Consider the following 22,082-nt stretch of genomic DNA (forward strand, 5'->3'; position numbering starts at 1 on the left):
ACGCGTGTCACCTGATCCACACATGCACATCTTCTTTATTGCATGCACAAATTATGATATACTAATACAAAAGAAAACATTTGTATTCACAAAAATGTCTCTATTTGTACAAATTGCTACACATTCATTCAATTTTTAATTTTGCACACGCAAATTGAAAGGCATGGATAAAACATTTCTGCAACATGCATCAAGTTCATTGATAGTGTGCTTGTACGTGTTAATCATAATGAGACTAAAATCATCCCATACAAACCTAGGTAGGTTTATGCTGGAAGCAAGACTGGAATTACTGATGACTACAGTTCAGAATCGGTTATTCCTTTTAGGAGAAAATGGCTTTTTCTCAATTTCAAGAACGCAAAGAACAAACTTGTGTTCTTGAGGACTGGAATTGAACTTCGACAGTTGATGATGGCGTAGTACGAGAACACAAGGACACAAGATCTCTCAAGAATGCATATTGAGAAACGGCCAATCATTTTTATCAGCACTTTGATCATTGAAACTTTGTAGACCTTTTAAATTCACAAACATCTATTACACACTAAAAGGTAATATCTGAAAATGCATAATTGGGGTAATTTAAACACTCTTGATTGATTTCAGGGCAAAGCATTTGTCACCCCATCCATGTACCCTTCATTATTGCAGGCCATATTTTATTCAAAATAAGATTCATTTAATGTAATCAAACCCCTGATGTCACACTAACTGGCAGTGCATCTCAATAGCCTCTTCTTCATGGTGTCTACCTTCCCCCTGAACTTGCAATTCCCCACATATCATGCCAGTGGAAAATCCATTCATGTCCTGGCAAAAGGGTGCCGGCAGAATCCCTCCTCCTTTGTTGATCAAGCGACGTCCCACTCCTCTGAGCCACAGAGGAACCTCAAAAAGCCTCATCTCCTTAATCTCCTCTTGACTTTCTCTTGTTGTTCAGTTGTTTGTGGGTTGGAAAGCGTCTCCCTCTCACGCTCTGTGTCTTCTTGAAAGGCATGATGGGAGGTCAGTAAGGCAAAGCTCTCTGCTCAATTAGAGATGTGTTTGATGCTTCTGCAAAAGAGCACAGTGCTGAAACAATCTGAGTTTTGTGCTGATTATATCAATCTAACTAGTGTGTTAACCTGTTATATCCTAAAAGGTTTCCTATTGGACATGTTACTATATTTTTGGATGGATATGCCATGGTATTTATCACAGTTACAAAATGAACATGGATATGCATATGTGTTTGCTTGTAGACATACTATGGTACTCATTTGAATATGGCAATAGTATCACAATCACTCATTAATTACAAAATATTTCATAAAAATGACCATAGTATTACTTTGTTTTTTGGACATGGTACTATTGTACATGATTATGGCAATCGCTCAGTATTGTACTTATCATAGTCAATATGTTGTCTGGTGGACTGGGGTTAATTAATTAATCTTAGCATGTATTACCATGTTTGGATTTGATTATGTATGTACCACGGTACCACCATTGTAGGCTATATGAACATGGTAGTCATTCAGTAGTTATTTATGACCATCAATATTTTGTCTGTGGAAATTGTTCCATGACAATTCATCAACCATTTAGTAATCCATAAAACAAGAAGACAAGCATAATAAATGTTCAATATGATCAGAAGCTATTTTCATTAAGTCCTGGAAAAGACGCAATAAAAAAAACACTTGCATTAAAATTTCACAATCGCTGTAGATCTGCGCTTGGAGCAGAGCTAAATTGGCAATAAAATGCAAACAGAGAGGAGTGGTGATTAGATCGCACCTTCAGGTGTCGTTACGGGCCTCGGTTGGAGTGTTAGATCCACACTGGATTAGCAAAAACAGCCCATAAAAGCCATAAAAGACTCTCACACTTGACATGTGAAGTCCTGCTGGCTGAAGATAATTCATGGCTGTTTTCCACCGTTTGAGCTGCGTTTGCAACAACCTCTGCTGTTCAGGAGTAAACGTGTTTATGTCTGGAATTCATAAAGCTCACATTTTTCTTGGAATGTATTACAGGATGACGTTTGACGCAATAGAACATGGAAGAGAAGTAAATTCACAAGTGGAGAATTACAGTGAAAACACATTATATACACATCATTCCAAAGTGATTTAACTTTGTTTGGTTAACCTAAAACTGCATGCAAAGCCGCTCTCAGTGGACATGGGTGTAGCCGTGATAGACATGCATGCGGTTTGTTGAAAGGCCGAGAATGTAACATGAAAAAAATAGCCATTTTAGACCAGCACTCTCGCTAAAGTCGACCAAGAGCTCTTCCAGTTAAAACACAAAAAGCCTTTCATAAAGTGAGATGTCCTGATAGGCCTTAAATGGCTATTTGCACAGTATTGATTGGAAGACTGTGATTGCTGTAAGTAATGCAAGCTTTTAGAGTGCCAAACTAAATGGATAATGCTAAACGCTATCTGCAAATGGCTCCGTTAATAAGAGCTGAGGATACAAAAAAAAACAAAAAAAAACAACGTAAGAATTGCTAATGAGGCATTGCTGAGTTTTTTCAGTGAACAATGCCATTATCACCAGCGCTGGAGTCATCATGACTTCATCTTTCTGCAGAGTTATAAACAATTATAACAGTTATAAACAAAACAAAAAATATGGATTGTGAAAAATTAACAGTGACACGGTGCATAAAATATAATTTAACAGCCTATATGTGTTAGTGATTATAGTGATTATAGTTTTTTTTTATTTGACAGATAGATAGATAGATAGATAGATAGATAGATAGATAGATAGATAGATAGATAGATAGATAGATAGATATTAAATAAAATAAAGAAACTGTGTTATACACAGATGTATGAGGGACAGAAACGACACCTACTTTTTCAGAATGACCAATTTCTGAATCTAGATCTGTCTTTATGACAACCTAAATTGCACTTGGGAAGATGAAAACAAACAAATACAGAGATGCCATTAAATATTTAGCTGGGCTACAGCCATTCAAGATGTTCCAGGCAATAAGCATCGCTATTCTAAATGTCAGATAAAGAGGGTGACAAAACAAATACTGTGAGAATGTGCCATCTGTGCACAAAGTCCCTCAGACAAAGGACAGTGCAGACAGATACTGTGTACGCTCTCCCATCTGTGCTTATGTTATAAAAAACATTATCTTATAAATTGTTTCACCCTAAAATATTCACAAGGGAGAAAATGATAATGATTATCTTAATTTTTCATTAACACAGAATAATGAAGTAGATCATGTGGAAAAATTTAACAGGATTGAATCTTACAAGGGATATTGCACATTAAATGGGTATTCGCCACAGGAAAATGTGCTTTCATTAAAACCTGGCTTCCTATACAGGAGAAAAGCGGGAACAAATTGAAATTGGTGCTACCTGACTAGAGAAAACACGGAAAAAAGTCTGTTTTCTTCCCTTTTGCTGAATAGGTATGAAAACTACAACACCCATAATGCACTGGGCATGTTGCCGTCCAAGGCCACTCCCACCAGTCTGCTATGGATAAACTCACCAGAGTCAAATACCGCCTTGCTTTAGTAGGAAATACTTCTTAGCAAACTTTTAGTCATAATAGCGTTGACTTGTTTTGTTCCCGGTGCAAGAATTCAAAGAGTGAATGTTTAGTGGGAGTGAGTTACTTTCGGTTTCCAGTGAAGGATCCAGTGCGTTGAAGGCAGCGGATAAAGACTTCATACACTCTAAACAATGCTGGGTTGTTTTAACCCAAATTTGGGTCAAATATGGACAAACCCAAATGTTGGGTTAAAAAAATGTAATTTACAACTTTCACTTTCAACTGTACATTTTTTAATTACATTTTTAACCCAACATTTGGGTTTGTCCATATTTGACCCAAATTTGGGTTTAAACAACCCAGCATTTTTTAGAGTGTAAATATGAAGAGAACACCGTGATGGAAAATCTGAAAAACCTCCATGTTTATAGTCAACATTTCAAACTGGATGAACACAAACTCAGTTTTAGGCCAAACGGAGGGGAAAACTGAAAGAAGCCGTTCTGTCCGAAGCGAAACACTGTTGCGTACAGGCAAGAAATCTGTTGCCATAGTGCTCCATTTTTACCATAATGCTGTTTAAAGAGTAGATATAGTACGATACAGTTTTCAGTGATAAACTTACCCTTACATTTACGGTTTTGTTAATAACCCTCTGTCGATCTGACTGTCCGTGGGCAGGCATACAAAAATGCAGAGTAATTAACTAACTAACATTTATTATGTGGATAAAATTAAAGTCAGTGGGGTCCAAAACATTATTTGACCCCACTGACCTTAAAACAAGTCTTCATAATATCTCTTTTTGTGTTCCAGTGCTGTTTTGGGTGAACTATCCCATTAGGTAATTTGAATGATGGGATGCTGCCTTAGAATTTGGCCAATATTAGATGTCTTGAAGACATCATAAAAATATATTGCCTACACCTACCTATCTAGGATTCCCTCGTCGTGTGAAAAATTATCGTTGATCAGTAAAAAAATCCCATTAGCAAATGATATATATACGTATATCGTAATCACAGCCAAGATTCCTGACAGTTCAGTTTGGCTGTGATTCTGACAGTTCAGTTTGAGATGTAAAAAAGTTTTATTATAAATTGGCAAGGGAAAATAAGCCTTGGTAATACTCAAGAGTTATATAGACATATATAGCTAATGAAGTAAGAAAAACATCTGATCATATTTTACAGTAAAGTCCCACAGGTCAAGCGGGAACCCTTCTGAAGACCATCTGGCACTTTGATAAGCAAGATCTAAATGAAAGGAACTTCTCTCAGAAATCAGATGCTCGAGTGAGTGATCAAAAAGCAGGTGTTCCCAGTTTCATTCCCAGTCCTTTGAGCATCATGCAGATGATCATGCTTCGTCACACTCAGAAACGAGACGAGGGGAAATGCTTCAGGCGAGCATGTGATGGCATTGCTCAGGCAGAAGACGAGGCATCATTTCACTGGCATCATGGGAGCCTGACCCCTCTGTTCTAGGAGCCTGGGATTTTTTTCTGCATGTATAATAAATAGCTCACAACCACGCACTCGCTTTTCTCATGTGCACGCAGAACCTTTGGGAAGTTCCTGAAAGCGTCTTTATTTTGATACGCTGCAGCTAACACTCGCGTTTTGTCATCCACACTTGTTCAGGAGAGAATTCAGCGCTTACACTACCGGTTCCTATGAATTGCTGACATGCGGGTTGATGGATCACTGCTCTGATCTAATATACGGGATACCTTGTGCATTCATCACAGAAATAGATATGTCTATAGACTCTAACTAACCCATAACCACATTATATTCATAGCCACGTTGCATAGATAAACTGGATTTCTGAGGCCAGCTACATGGGGAAATGCTTTATCTGGAACGTTCCTCGCTGGCTTATCGGCGTGTTCATAGTTGAGAAATGTTCAGACAGACAACCTTTTACCCAAAGCCTCTTTTTTCGACACAAACAGCCCAGCTCAAAGCTCAGCAGACAGTGAAACCTCAGCACGCTTAACCTTTCCATTGATGCTGGAGATTCTCGCAGACAGACTCCGACTATATATTCATATCCAGAAAATGATGTGCAAAAAAAATGCAACTGCGTGTTTCCCATGAGCAGCATTGCAAGTGAAAAAAAATACTAGGAATACAAAAGCATGTAGAGGAGGAAGCAGAACAGATTTAACAGTACACAAAAATGTGTGGTAACACTTTACTTGAAGGGGTGTGCATAAGACTAACATGACACCTTCATAATCATGACATGACACATGTTATGAATATGAAGGAAGTTTTATGCATGTTTATGACAACTGTCATTAAGTGTCATTCGCTCAATTATGACATTTTTAATGCAAATATGACATTGTTTGAGATGTCTTTGTTATGACACCTTGACATAAACCAATACATCATAACCTGTCAGTGTCTTTGTCATGACGACATTACTAAGACAACACAACCTGTCATAAACATGACATAGCAGATTAATTATCAAACTTAAGAAACCACTTAGCTTTATTGGTTAACATTACATTAAACTGTCAGGTGGTTGGTTTTGACATTGGCTGTCATGAAGCCATTATAACTGTTATAACTGTTATAACTGTAGTTGAGGTCACGAAAAATATTCATGACACAGTTATAATGGCCTTATGACAGCCAATGTCAAAACCAACCACATGACAGTTTAACTTAATTTAATGTCAAGTTGTCATGACAAAGACACTGACAGGTTATGATGTTATGGTTTATGTCAAGGTGTCATAACAAAGACATCTTAAACAATGTCATATTTGCATTCAAAATGTCATTATTGAGCGAAAGACACTTAATGACAGTTGTCATAAACATGCATAAACCCTACTTCATATTCATGACATATGTCATGTCATGGTTATAAAGGTGTCATGTCAGTCTTATGTACACCCCTTCAAGTAAAGTGTTACCGAATGTGTCTTTAGATTTCATATGAAGATATCTTGCCTCTTTATGGATTGTCTAAAAAGGGGATTTACAGCCATTTGCAGCAGAAGAAAAAGAAACTGCAAGTCATTCTTTTTCAAAAAAGGCTTTGTGATTTGAGCAGAGTGTGACAAATTATGACGTTATAGATTTACACTGCCAGTCAAAGGTTTGGGGTCTGTATGATTACTTTTTTCATCAAATTGATCATAAGTGACAGTAAAAACTTTAAAAATTTTTTACAAAAGACTTTTATTTCAAATGCTGTTCTTTTGATTCATCAAAGAATCCTGAAAAAAACAAGCAGCACAACTATTTATTGTACTATCTACGTTTATTTAATGAAGAAAAGCATAAAGGGGAGCTCAAAACTCAAATCTGGACCACAGTTTGGCAAACATACTTTTTTATAATGAGAGTCTTGGTATTTAGGGCAAGAGATGTGAACATATTGAATATTTCTTCTTTCTGGACTTCTCATAATAGCTCCTCTATTGTTCTCGTGTTTATTTGAAGAGATTTTTGTGGTGTTCATGTTAATATGCTCACAATACCCAACCAAATTGCCAGCATTGTTCAAATGACTAGTTGGAAATGTACAGTTAAGCATCATAATTATAGTGAACATCAACTCAATGCATTTTAATTAATATACTCTACAGGCAAAATCTAAAGTCACATTTTGAGTATAAGAACTCGTGTTAGGATGGGATGAGCAACTAGTCAATTAGTGACCAGTGAGAGTTTTTTTCTTTGACATTTAACATTTGCATTAATAATTTTTTGGCAACAGTGCTGTAGGGGGTTGAATTTAAATATGCAAAATCTCAGAGAGAGTTTTAGCATTTTAACATTTACTGTGAGAAAACGTATCTACACACAAGCACTACTTTGACTTTTAGTCACATAGTGATGGGAAGAAGAACGGATCATTTTACTGACTTGGACATTTGAATCTCGTTCAGCAAAATGAACAAATCTTTATTCAAGTCATGTGGTTCATTTGAGCCATGATTTCTAAACTCGTCTAGTTGCGTGAACTTTGATATTACGAAAATGTTTAAAATGAGCACGTGCATTCGACACAAAATTAACTTTTTTTTTTCTTCATTTGTTCAAAATGATCGAATCGTTCATGATCGATGAATGCCATGCATTTTGTAAAATGAGTAGTTGTGCACATCCGTTGTTATTATTAGCTGATCAAAAGAAATACTTCTGCACTTGGAAGTCAGGATCTAAATTCATTTAAATGTTCAGTGGTATATCAATTAACAGTTGTGATCAGCAATGTTGAAAGCTGTAAAAAGAAAGCCAGAGAGTGTTGTTGTCATTCACAACACAACAGTTGTTTTCTCTTCTCACATGCTTAACTGTTACTGTTCTGCTCGTGAAAGTGGCTGTAATTAAAATGTTGAGCTAAACGCTAAAGCTCTGCGTCCGCAGTGACAGGCACTAAAACGAAACAGGCTACATCACTCCAGCTCATCCTGTTGGGGTCGGCTTTCAGCTCTTGGCAGGAACGTCAAGAAGATGGGCTGTAAAAAGCGTCGTCCCTTAGCGGTGTCAGTCGGTTCACTGACGCTAGACAGTCTCATCTGGATTCATGCATGTGTTTATACAGGAACTTTGACATGGTGATGATGGCAACTTGCTAATTCATGCTCTTAATCGGGACGTCCAACGGGAAGTGTTATATAACTTCTGCATACGTTGACTGATTTTGATGAAACTTTAGCTGTGTGTTCATTGTAGGAGGCCGATCACATGACAAAGTCATAACGCCACCAACTGGCAGCAGGAAGTGTGTCACTTTCAAAATTACTCCCGATTTGCTTAGTCACAAACTTAATATAATGTCAAAACACAGCATGTAGACCTGTGAAAGGATTCTTGACATCTTAAATACGGTTGCCACTGCAACGCATGAAACTTTAATAATAATTTTGGATGTTTTTAAAGCTCTTAGCATGCTTCAAATTGCACGAAACTCGACACACACATCAGAGTTGTCGGCCAGTAGACATTTTCATTTTAAACACTGCAAGCTCAAATAAATATATACAAGTCATGTTGATTTGATCCTGATTATCTTAACATGTTCAAAACTTTGGGGTTCTTAAAAATCTTTGTTTAATGGAATGGGAATGTTTTTAAAATCTCTTATGCTCACCAAGGCTGCATTTATTTGACCAAATTTAAAATAACTGTTTTCTATCGTAATATATTTACAAATGTAATTTATTCCTGTAATGCAAAGCTGAATTTTCAGTGTCACATGATCCTTCAGAAATCACTCTAAACACGCACAACCTTGAGGCGGATGGGCTACAACAGCAGAAGACCCCACCGGGTACCACTCATCTCCACTATAAATAGGAAAAAGAGGCTACAATTTGCACGAGCTCACCAAAATTGGACAGTTGAAGACTGGAAAAATGTTGCCTGGTCTGATGAGTCTCGATTTCTGTTGAGACATTCAGATGGTAGAGCCAGAATTTGGCGTAAACAGAATGAGAACATGGATCCATCATGCCTTGTTACCACTGTGCAGGCTGGTGGTGGTGGTGTAATGGTGTGGGGGATGTTTTCTTGGCACACTTTAGACCCCTTAGTGCCAATTGGGCATTGTTTAAATGCCACGGCCTACCTGAGCATTGTTTTTGACCATGTCCATCCCTTTATGGCCACATCCCTTTAATGCACTGTCACAAAGCTCGAATCATTTCAAATTGGTTTCTTGAACATGACAATGAGTTCACTGTACTAAAATGGCCCCCACAGTCACCAGATCTCAACCCAATAGAGCATCTTTGGGATGTGGTGGAACAGGAGCTTCGTGCCCTGGATGTGCATCCCACAAATCTCCATCAACTGCAAGATGCTATCCTATCAATATGGGCCAACATTTCTAAAGAATGCTTTCAGCACCTTGTTGAATCAATGCCACGTAGAATTAAGGCAGTTCTGAAGGCGAAAGGGGGTCAAACACAGTATTAGTATGGTGTTCCTAATAATCCTTTAGGTGAGTGTAGTTGGAGTTTAGCATGTTGCACCGCAGGACATGTCAATTATTTCATCTCCAGTACACACACTCAGTTGGAGTCCAGTTGATTTTTGATGAGCAAATATTATACCGCAGGTTTCTATCTGTCGAATATCATCTCGGACGAAATGCCACTCGCATACTGTTTGTATACAGAATGCCAGGGGACGTGTTCCTCACTGCGAAAAACACAAACAGTGAAACATCACGCTGGGTAATCCCCCGTCCAATTAGCCAAATCCACTCCACACTTCTAATCTATAGCAGCATGAGAGGAGTGTATTAACACGACTGCGCTCCTTCCCGTAGGGAGAAAGGAGTGCGAGAACAAATAGTCCTAATGAGGAGCTCTGACCTATACGAGGCTCAGATCTTCACACTGCTAAAACTGTTCTGAGGGGTCGTGGTGGGCCCCGAACTTCACAAGGAATGCTTCAGGGGACGAGCCTCGCCTGCCATTTGATCAGACGTTAAGAAGGGTCACAAAGCCGGCCCCATATGAAGCAGCGAGAGCGCATTTGGTATGCAGAGCCGAGAGCGAGTGGCTTGCATGACTGGTTCAACTGGCATTTGACATCACTTCCAAGATCTGGGGCGGCGGGGAAGGGTGAGCTGTAGACACAAGAGACGAGGCTGGAAACTTTCTTTCCACTGTTACACAAGTCGGCAGTGCTTTGAGTGATGCCATTTAACTCTGTTGTAAATGCTTAGTTCAGGTCAACTCGAGAGTCACCGCGGAAACCCATTTTACTTGTACATCGTGATGTCTTTTAAAGTCACCAAAATTGACAATTCTTTAATTTATTGTAAATTATTTATCCGTGCACGTCACTAAACTTTATTTATCTTTAATCAAAATCACTTGCAGCATCTCTCCTCTCTTCTCTGATAACGAGGGCCTGCATTTGTTCTTGTTCCAGAAGCCGTTTCACTCAGATATATGGCACAATAGAAAACTCAGTTTTTTTTCGCAATTTCCGTTTCATGTTGACTTTAAATGAAACAGGATATTAAATTAGCAAAAATGTTGGATGGGATGTTTTAGCTCATTTTAGCTATGTGCATTGCAACAAACAAAAAAAAATCAATATCTGTATTCAGTATTTTGTCTTGGTTTTAATACAAATACATACATTTCTTTAAAGCAAGACGATTGTTAAACCTCACTAAATTTGATTGTAGATTTATGCTTTAAACAAGAAAATAAAACGATTTGACAGTGTGTAAGACAAATAAACAATTCAAGACATTTTACATTTACATGTATGCCTTTAGCAAATGCTTTTATACATTGCATTCAAGGTAGTAATTCAGTTCTTGCATTCCCTCATCAATCAATCCAATGACTTTGGTGTTGCTAGTGCCATGCTCTACTGTTAGAGCTATAGTGACATATTACAGTTTCATTCTTATATATAATCTGCACCAATGAATCATGCACAATAAGGACCAGAACTTTATGAAACTAAATAGGGACAATTTTGATTTCATATTAACTTGTGTGCTGATGTACAGTATAGCAAAAGAGAAAAATAAAACCATACTGAATCTGTTACAATGGCAATAACATCATGAAATATCTTGTACAACATCTATACATACAATATCTTGTGAACAATCCTTCAACATACCGATCATTTCAAAAGGATCTTTTGTTTGCTATGATTATTGCATGCCCTTTGCAATCTTCTCTATAATGAATATTCCTGTTATTCTAGTCATGCGATTCTCAACATATCATTACGTAGGCAAGGACCTCGTAGCATAGGGAAAAAAAACTCAACTGGGAATAAAATCATTATAAATTGGGACATGTCATCTCCTAAAGTTTCTAATAGAGGGCAGTTGCGGGGGAATTTTGAAGGTTGAAAGTCGCATGTAGACCTGGCCAGCAATGATGGGTCCTGCTTGTATTCCCCTGTGAGCAAGAGAACTATCAGGTCTAAATGGTGCCGAGCACATTTAGCACCACAATGATGGATTGTACCCACCAAACATTTCCTCCTATTTTAAGTGAAAAGGAGTCCAGAGGCTGAACTCCACCGCTATGCTGTTACAGGCACATTTATATCCATTTGATATAAAACAGACAGTTCTGACCCCCTATTCTGATGAGACGTGTGCAAAAAATAGCAAACACACCAACTCGAGTCTATCTATCTATCTATCTATCTATCTATCTATCTATCTATCTATCTATCTATCTATCTATCTATCTATCTATCTATCTATCTATCTATCTATCTATCTATCTATCTATCTATCTATCTATCTATCTATCTATCTATCTATCTATCTATCTACGTCCGTCCACAATTGTGTTTCCCTATTTGATGTTCCTCAGACTCATTCATTATAATTTTCTCAAAAAAAAAAAAAAACCTATAATCAATCAGCAACAAAAACAACAAAAATATGCTGTTAAATTATATTAATGCACCAAATAGTGTCACTGTTCATTTTTCACAATCCACAGTTTTTGTATAGTTTATAAAAGCACTATTTATTTATTGAACATTGATGTATTGTATCATATACTATTGTCACCATTGTATAAAAGCAATAATCCATTGGAGGCTGAACATTAGAGTGATTTTACCATGGCTTTGGGCATTCTGCTTTGTGTACCACGGTAAAAAGTAACGTGCATGCTCTTGTGGTTTATTAACGAATGTATTATTTTGTTTTATCGTAATTATTGGAGACTGGATACTTTGAGATGATGTGTGTTACTCTACCTAACTAGCTCATTCTGGCTTAGCGAAGAAGAGACTTGTAGTTAAATTAATTATTGTACATGAAAAATAAATCATTTAATGAGGTTTTTCTCTGCACTGACTAGATACTGAAATGCTTTGGAGTGTTTTTGAACTGGCGCAGTAATCACTGCGACACATTCGCATTAAAATCAGGATGCTTTTCCTCAGGAAACACAATGACATCTCAGCCGTTGTTGTCTAGACTGAGACGCCTAGTACAGAAAAGGCCCTAATGCTTTCTAAATGAGTGCTACGGATGAATAATACACCAGCTTTCCTCTGTTTCATTTAGTTGACTGCAAATAAAATGTAGGCTAACACTCTTGAATTACCCCAAACATGCATGACTTTATTTTTTCCACATAAGGAATGAAAGCATACGAGTTTGGAATGACATGAGGGTGACTGACTGATGACTATTTTTCAGTTTGGACTTTGCACTGTTCCTTTAAAGCGCTCTAATGATTTTAACCCAGAACATCATGTCATTGAGGAGCTGTAGATCTGCTGATAACCCACGCGTGGAGCCGTGGCACATGTAGGGAATGATGGCCAGCGTTCGGACTCTGCTGTCAGGCTGTTGTCGAGCTCGGACTCGTGTTGAGCAATAGGACCCAAGCGAATAACAACTCCAACCCTTAACTCTTCGCTTCTGGCAGGCCTGTGTGCTAATGATCTGTGTGTCCGAACGGTTAGACGATCCGCAACGCTTGCCCAATATACAGCCACTCACTTACCGCTAACATAAGGCTTCTCTTAATACACAGCATGTATTTTAATACACCTTTGAAACATGAGTTGGCTTATTTATTTATATGCGCGCTTGGCACGCTCTCTACTGTCTGGGGAGTCTCTCTCTCTCTCTCTCTCTCTCTCTCTCTCTCTCTCTCTCTCTCTCTCTCTCTCTCTCTCTCTCTCTCTCTCTCAGAGGTGCAGCAGCATCTAGTGGTCTTGCTGGAAAGAAAAGTTTGTGTAAATAAAATGTATTTTTCTCTTTTTACTTTAGTGGTGTTTATGCAGTAGTTGATGTGAAAATGTTTGTCAAAATGCTTTGTTTGTGGTCAGGTCACACTGTCTATACTGTATGTGCTATAATTTGATACAATGCACTTATGGTGTGCTTATTTCTGTAAATATATCTTTAATTACACTGTTGACATTCACTTACACCTTAACCCATCCTAAACCTGTCCCTAACCTCACCCGTATCCCCCTCAATAGACGCACAAGTGTTTTGAAATACATTATGAACACAATAAGTACATTGCACTCATTTTTTGATGTAAGTACGTATAGTTATGGCACCTAATATAAGTGTGACTAGAAACAAATGCAAATAAATAATTTTAGTGATAAAACACAAGCTTCTGTGTAAGATAAATGCTAAATGTGTGTTCATGTATTTGATAGGGATGTGGGAACGAGTAGGACAGATCATCTCTTGTCTAATTGCTTGATGTCTTCACCCGATGTTCCAAAGCATCGGAAACTAAATTACTAAACAAGACATTCCATGTCCAGGAATGTCCATGCATTTTTTTGTTTTATTTATGAGAAGTAGCATCCTTTTTTGTGACTTTGATTGGTTCCCATGGGCAGTAATTTGTAAGGCGAAACTGATCGACAGTGTGTTTGTTACATAAAGTTGATCCAATCCTACATGTACCGGATCTAACGCAAATATCACTGTTGGTTTGGCTGTTGTTGTGTTTATCTCGACACCCTCCTAAAGCATCCATGTTAAGGTGTTAATATCAGCATCCAGGCTAACGGCTTATGAATGCTAACCAATCGCTCGGTGTGAAAGCGCTCCAGATCTCTGCAGCCCGTGCTCACGGATTAGCACTTCAAAAAGGGCAAAGCGGCCTCAAACTCTGACATGCCGTCAATAAACATTCTTTAATGTCGTGCCTCTGGCTGTTGCTGTTGACTCCGCAGATAACCTCAGCGTCATTTAACACAGCTTATTTCTGCCGAATGTGACACCCGCCACCTTTTAATCCCATTATATCATTATTATATGTCAGAAACCTAATATACTCGCATGATGACACATACCGGATGTGTTCCTGTGCCAACGAGAATTAATGTCACTTTGCGTGAGATATTCATGGCTAATTGCATCATGATTCTTCAAGGGCTCTGGTATACATGCATGTCATTATCAGAAAATTCCTCATGCTCTGCAATGAAATCCTTTTCTTAGCCAGTATGTATATCTTGTTTTCCAGTAAAATATCTAAGAATAGAGAGTTCTACAGCTCAGAGAATGTCATGAAATACAAGCAGAACAAATTTCTGTACAAATGGATCATAAAAACACTTGGGAAATGACTTCATATTTTTAAGAACAATTTATGCAAGTTTAACGAATGATTTAAAACAATACAAAAATGAACTGTGTAACATGACACAATTTATGTAATGTCACCAATAATTTAACGAATTATTGACAGAACAATGCAGGTTACTCAGAATGCATGTTAGAAAGTTTTTACGAACAATCTACATAAAATGCAAAACTTATACTTGATGCATGTTCACGTAAGATTGGCTTTGAAAACATTTTACATGGAATGCTGAAATCATGTATTGTATGGAAGCTTGTTTCCGCCACTGAATAAAAAAAAATAATAATAATAATTGCGACTTTTTATCTCACAATTCCGAGATATGAAGTCAGAATTGTGAGAAATAAAGTCGCAATTGCGAGAAAAAAAGACAAAATTTAGACTTTTTATCTCACAATTCTGACTTTTTTTTTCTCACAATTGCGACTTTATATCACGCAATTCTGACTTTATAACACATAATTGCGAGTTTATATCTCGAGATTCTGACATCTTTTCTCAGAATTGTGAGATATAAACTCGCAGTCGCAATTGCGAGTTATCAGGCCAATTCTAAGGGGAAAAAAAGACTAACTTTTCCCCCCTCAGAATAGTTTATATCTCACAATTCTGACTTTATAACACGCAATTGCGACTTTATATCAGTCAATTCTGACTTTATATCCTGCAATTGCGACTTTATATCAGTCAATTCTGACTTTATATCTCGCAATTCTGACTTTATATCACGCAATTCTGACTTTATATCTCGCAATTTTGACTTTATATCTCACAATTCTGACTTTACATCTCGCAACTCTGACTTTATATCTCGCAATTCTGACTTTATAACACATAATTGCGAGTTTATATCTCGAGATTCTGACATCTTTTCTCAGAATTGTGAGATATAAACTCGCAGTCGCAATTGCGAGTTATCAGGCCAATTCTAAGGGGAAAAAAAGACTAACTTTTCCCCCCTCAGAATAGTTTATATCTCACAATTCTGACTTTATAACACGCAATCGCGACTTTATATCAGTCAATTCTGACTTTATATCCTGCAATTGCGACTTTATGTCAGTCAATTCTGACTTTATATCTCGCAATTCTGACTTTATGTCACGCAATTCTGACTTTATATCTCGCAATTCTGACTTTATATCTCGCAATTCTGACTTTACATCTCGCAACTCTGACTTTATATCTCGCAATTCTGACTTTATATCACGCAATTCTGACTTTATATCTCGCAATTCTGACTTTATATCTCGCAATTCTGACTTTATATCACGCAATTCTGACTTTATATCTCGCAATTCTGACTTTATATCTCGCAATTCTGACTTTATATCTCGCAATTCTGACTTTATATCACGCAATTCTGACTTTATATCTCGCAATTCTGACTTTATATCTCGCAATTCTGACTTTAAAACCTGCAATTGCGACTTTATATCAATCAATTCTGACTTTATATCTCGCAATTCTGACTTTATATCTCGCAATTCTGACTTTATATCTCGCAATTCTGACTTTATAACACGCAATTCTGACTTTATATCTCGCAATTATGACTTTATATCTCGCAATTCTGACTTTATATCTCGCAATTCTGACTTTATATCACGCAATTCTGACTTTATATCTCGCAATTCTGACTTTATATCTCACAATTCTATTCTGACTTTATATCACGCAATTCTGACTTTATATCTCGCAATTCTGACTTTATATCACGCAATTCTGACTTTATATCTCACAATTCTGACTTTATATCTCGCAATTCTGACTTTATATCTCGCAATTCTATTCTGACTTTATATCACGCAATTCTGACTTTATATCTCGCAATTCTGACTTTATATCACGCAATTCTGACTTTATATCTCACAATTCTGACTTTATATCTCGCAATTCTGACTTTATATCTCGCAATTCTGACTTTATCTCGCAATTCTGACTTTATAACACGCAATTCTGATTTTATATCTCGCAATTCTGACTTTATATCTCGCAATTCTATTCTGACTTTATATCACGCAATTCTGACTTTATATCTCGCAATTCTGACTTTATATCACGCAATTCTGACTTTATATCTCACAATTCTGACTTTATATCTCGCAATTCTGACTTTATATCTCGCAATTCTGACTTTATATCTCGCAATTCTGACTTTATATCTCGCAATTCTGACTTTATATCTCGCAATTCTGACTTTATAACACGCAATTCTGATTTTATATCTCGCAATTCTGACTTTATATCTCGCAATTCTATTCTGACTTTATATCACGCAATTCTGACTTTATATCTCGCAATTCTGACTTTATATCTCGCAATTCTGACTTTATATCTCGCAATTCTGACTTTATATCTCGCAATTCTGACTTTATAACACGCAATTCTGATTTTATATCTCGCAATTCTGAGAAATAAGTCAGAATTGTGAGATTAAAAGTTGCAATTACCTTTTTTATTTTTCATTCTGTGGCGGAAACAAGCTTCCATAGTATTGTATGTAAAAATGTAAAAAACAGAAAACTTGAATTGATTTGAAACTGAAACGCGCAATGATTTTAAGAAGTATTTTTAATTTTTTAACAATTTACAAAATAGTTTTACATTATTTAAAGTCACAATTTAAGTAAGAATGATTTTATGAATAATTAACAGAACAATGCATCTCACTCACAATGCAACGATTTATGTAAAATATTTAATTTGTTTATTTCTATTTCAAAATTTCATGTTTAATTCAATACTTGCTGTTTCTTTGCAATTATTTGCAAAATTCCTTCGCAATTTCTAAGTTAAAATCCTAATCCCACACAATATTTTTTAGTGTACATAAAATGTTAAAATGATGTGTCTTATGCTGGATACATCTGTTTAAGTATTAAAAATGCAAAAATTATGATGCATAGAATAATGTAAAAAGATGTTAAGACTTTAGAGAATGTCTATAAATTGAATTGAGAATTGTACTGAATCTCTAACATGTTAACATGGGTCAACATAAACGTATCCACAAGTTTTGATAAAAAAAGAATGTTTTTATGAATGTTGTTATTTATTTTGTGTTTTTTATTTGCATGTTCAGATAATCATACAACAAAATATTCTGGGGGCCGAATGTTTTCGAAAAAAATAAATAAAATAAATGCTACCGGGGAAAGAGTTAAAATGGCCGACAAACAGTCGCAGATATCTGCCATCAGATCTCCTCCTGCCGTCAGAACCCTGCACTGATAAGCATCAATCTGTTTGCTTTCTGGAGTGCGGTGCACTTCATTAATAAAATCAATCTGCACACGTCTGAAGCTCTGGGCTCTGATCTGATGATGTACTAGAAGGCAAGATTTTATCGACGATTCGGTAATGTCTCGGCATGAGCTAATTCTCTTGCACAAAAGGCTGTATGAGTAGAGAATAATACAGATAGATAAATAATAGAAAACACCTTTGGATGATTGAAGCCCATTCTTTGACATAGAATGAACACTTTATATAAAGCAGAAGTGTATTAAACTCTAAATAGGAATCTTTTATTATGAACATGTTCGTCTTTGATAGAGTTCGCTAGGTTTAGCTACACAGAATGTATCAGGAATGTGGTTCTTCTCTGTGAAAAACCTGCGCCATGATGCCAGGGTGTTGCTATGAGGTTATAGGGTGATCTTGCAAGATGATATTATTGTATTTATCGTATTATGTTAAACATAAGATGGATAATTAGAATTATGTGGTTGTTGGAATTGATAACCCAGTTATGTTTTATGGTCTATCTGGGAAAAATCAAACAGTCTAATTGCTTATTAAAGAAACGGCAGTCTTCTAAAACAGCCACAAGATTTGAAGAAGTCTGCGAAACAATATTATTCGAGGAATTTCACACAAGAAAGAGTGTTTATTATATACAGCAGTTCAATAAACAAGTTAAAATTAAGTAAGAATTTAGTTTTGACAGAATTAGTTTGGATATTTTGCTACACCATGGACAGTAGCTGTTTCCTTCCTCAGCATTTTTGAACAAATCGATTGAATGAATGATTCAATGACTCACTAAAGACAGACAGTTTTGTCACTAAACGAATCTTTTTTTTTTTTTAAACTAATCAGTAGAGTGAATGCTTCAGTCAGTCACTCTCATTGCGTCCGAATAGAGTATGCAAAAAAAAGGTATGTGAGGCAAGTAGTATTTCCGAATTCATAGTATTCATAAAACAGTATAGGCGAAAAGTACCTGGATGGTCTACTATTTCGATGGACACTTTACTATCCCATGAGGCCACAGGAGATTATTTGTGAATAGAGGTTTAGGAACCCAACATCGCGGATGTAATATGTCCACATTTCATTCATACTACACACATTCATTCTATAGAGAACGTACTTTGTTAACGGTTGCGAAGTAAGTTTCGAACCAAATGTAGTACCTACTTTAGCATATACGATTTCGGACATAGCGTCTGTTTTGTTCCTGAATGAATCAGTGTTTTGAACGAATCGGTTGAGTGAATCAATTACATGCTAATAAAGACAGACATTTTTGAACGAATCGTTGGAATAAATGAATCACTAAATCACTGTCGCCACCCATATTTTGCAATTTGGGCGTAAGCTATTTTCTTTGAATGTGCGAGATGATTCATTAGCAGGTGAAGAAAAGTACAGTAAATTGTAAAACTATTTTCGCTACAAACTGGAGCGTTTATGATTACAGCAATAAAATAATGTGATAACAATAGCCGGTTTGCATTATAAAGTAGCTTATGGACTTTTAAAATAACTTGAGGTGAATGACACCGGAAACCTTGCACATTGAAATGACAAATGCCCTCCATTACGTTGAAAAAAAGATGAACAATTAGAGTTAGGTTGTTGAAAATGATAACCCAGTTATAAGTAATAGGAATAGCGATGCTTGCCTTAACAAGCACTTGCTGGCTAATAAATAGTATAAATGTTGTGCATTTCTAGAGAGTTGAAGACCAGCAACCATTTAATAAGGCATGTTATGAGTGAAACAGACAACCAGTGACGCGTCTAACAATGGCCTGGACATTTATAAGCAATTTCCACAGATAAATCTTGGCATAATGCCTGAAAACATGTCCAATGTATAAACCTCTCACTATGAGAAGTCTTCCAGGTTGAGAAGAGATTTCCAGCGATCCCGTTCTGCCAGTTTAAAAACAAATCCGTCCTTCTGGTTGGTACATAAAATACCAGCACAGCTTAGTGGAGGATTAGACTTGCACCTGGTCCCCAATGAATTATCTAGCAGTGTTGAAACTGAAAAAGTGAAGCCAGAATGAGATTTACATGCAAATTGTTGGCCTCATCCCCCCCCCCCCCCCCCCCCCCCCCCCCCCCTTAATAATAATCCCAAACCAATCCATCACACAGTTCAAAATGTGCCTAAATCTTCATTCCCCTGTTGTGTTTGCGGTGTTGCACATGCTAAACTGACTCTCGGTGCGTGATTGCAGGTGATCGACATTAAGGACAAGCTAAGGGAGTCGAAGAGGTTCTGGTCGTCGCTGCCAGACAGCATCTGTGCCGAGGACACGGTGACTGACCCAGATGAGGAGCAGTGCTGGAACAGCCACACAAAGGGAAGGTAGGACGGTCACCTTCACACACACCTTCCCCTGGGTCGCGTCGCAGATTGTTGTGTTTCAATGACACCTTCGATGGTAATTGTTTTAGCGATATTAGGTCATAGGCAAATACAAAACACCCTAGCTATGTTTCAATCCACACGTTTTTATCCGCATTAAGTGATATCGAATGAAAAATGCCTCATGGAAACAGTAAAATTCGATTGAATTTCATGAATATCGACTCAAGTGAAATACGATCGGATTTTATCTTGATCGATATACGGCTATTGCGATAAACGCGGATGGAAACGTTATTATGGCGCGATCCATTTTGCCTAGTAAAACTTTGGTCGCAAATGTTGTCTTGAATGTTGTGCAATTCGGTGAGAAAATGAATGGAAACACCTTGACATGTCTCAAATCAATTCGATATACCAATTTGATCGCAAAACAGCATGTGACGTCATTACCCACAGGTTTTTATCCGCTTGATGGAAACACACTTTCACCAGCTTTATTCGCATGAGGTTTTTTACCGAACTTCAGATAATTCGATTGACAAGTGGATGGAAACATGGCTCCTGTTGGCTCAATACACGAGGTCGGTTATGATACCCAACCAAAAACATTCTATACAACTGATCTAATTATGTATTATCAACTGGTGGTTTAAAAATAATAATCGTTATTAACATGTGATTCCAGAAAACATGATACTCTGCTTAAAAAAGATTATCCTGTTCCGTTAGAAGGACTTTACTGAAACAACAATAACTACCAGTGTGAATTTTTGTAATAGGTGGTGGCATAAAGGTGTTCTCTTGGGATTACAGTGCGAGTAATTTTATAATTGTAAATGATTGTGATTTTATAATAAATAATAATAATCATAAATGTTTCCTGAGCAGCAAATCAGCATGATTTCTGAAGGATCATGTGACAGTAGCTATGTTTCCATCCACTTATTTATTTATTTATTTTTTAATGCATTTTGGGATATTGCATAAAAAAAACTGCTGGATGGAATCCAGATTTTTTTATCCTATAAGAAGCATAAACTACAATGGAAACACATTTTCCAAATTAATTCCTTGATGCCATCAAAAAAAATCAAGTGCCTTTGTGCAACGGGACGGCGTGACTGGACTAACCATAGACTGTAAAAAATATGGACAAAGCGTCTGTGACGTCACCCATAGAATTTCTGAAGAATGGTTTTGAGGCCGTTTATGGGGAGTATGGGCGGCGCCATCTTTTGAAAATCTTGGGAAATCCTAACCCCGCCCACCTTCTGGCCAATCCATATATGGGTAAAAGGGCGGGCTTTGTGTGAGACTGAGCCGGCCGGTGGACGCGCCTCTTCAGCCAAGCAGCCTCAGCTATCTGTAACGTTACAAGATCGACTGGCAGACTAGGCTACTTTTTACAGCGAGTATCATTCTTATGTTTAAACTCCTTTTCCTCGATTTACTGACGCCTATATGTAAAACGCATTTGCAGCTGCAGCTCGCTCATAGGCTGTGCTGCGGCAACTGCAGATCCAATGGCGCGGGCGCCTCTGACGTGCGACCAACTAGCTCGCAGATCAGTCTATTCTTATGTTACATTTATTAATTTGGCAGACGCATTTACAGTGTTTCAAACGTCAGTTATAACCATAGGAAAAGTACCTCGGACGCTAACTTATCTGAGGCGATTTAATGCTAACTGTTGCAGTGCCACTGCCCACAAACATTGATGCTAAATTGCTAACTACGTGAAATAGTAGTGGAATGTCACTTACCGGAAAAAAAGGAGCGAAGTACTCCTAGTCCTACAGTGTCGGTTAGTGCAGTTTATAGCAGAGCAACCCATGTTATGTA

General features: G+C 37.2%; 1 protein-coding gene across 3 annotated transcripts in view; it reads left to right on the top strand.

Moving 5' to 3' along the window:
* The window catches only part of gpc6a (glypican 6a), a 210,728-nt gene that overhangs the window by 179,962 nt on the left and 8,684 nt on the right, over window positions 1-22,082 (top strand). For all 3 annotated transcript variants that reach the window (XM_056258661.1, XM_056258662.1, XM_056258663.1), the window contains one exon: window positions 20,107-20,237. In XM_056258661.1, coding sequence (XP_056114636.1) covers window positions 20,107-20,237 — 131 coding nt within the window. The remainder of the gene's footprint in view (window positions 1-20,106; window positions 20,238-22,082) is intronic.

This window comes from Rhinichthys klamathensis, unplaced genomic scaffold, assembly GCF_029890125.1.
Source record: "Rhinichthys klamathensis goyatoka isolate OS25496 unplaced genomic scaffold, OSU_Roscu_1.1 h1tg000157l_1, whole genome shotgun sequence".
NCBI lineage: Eukaryota > Metazoa > Chordata > Actinopteri > Cypriniformes > Leuciscidae > Rhinichthys > Rhinichthys klamathensis.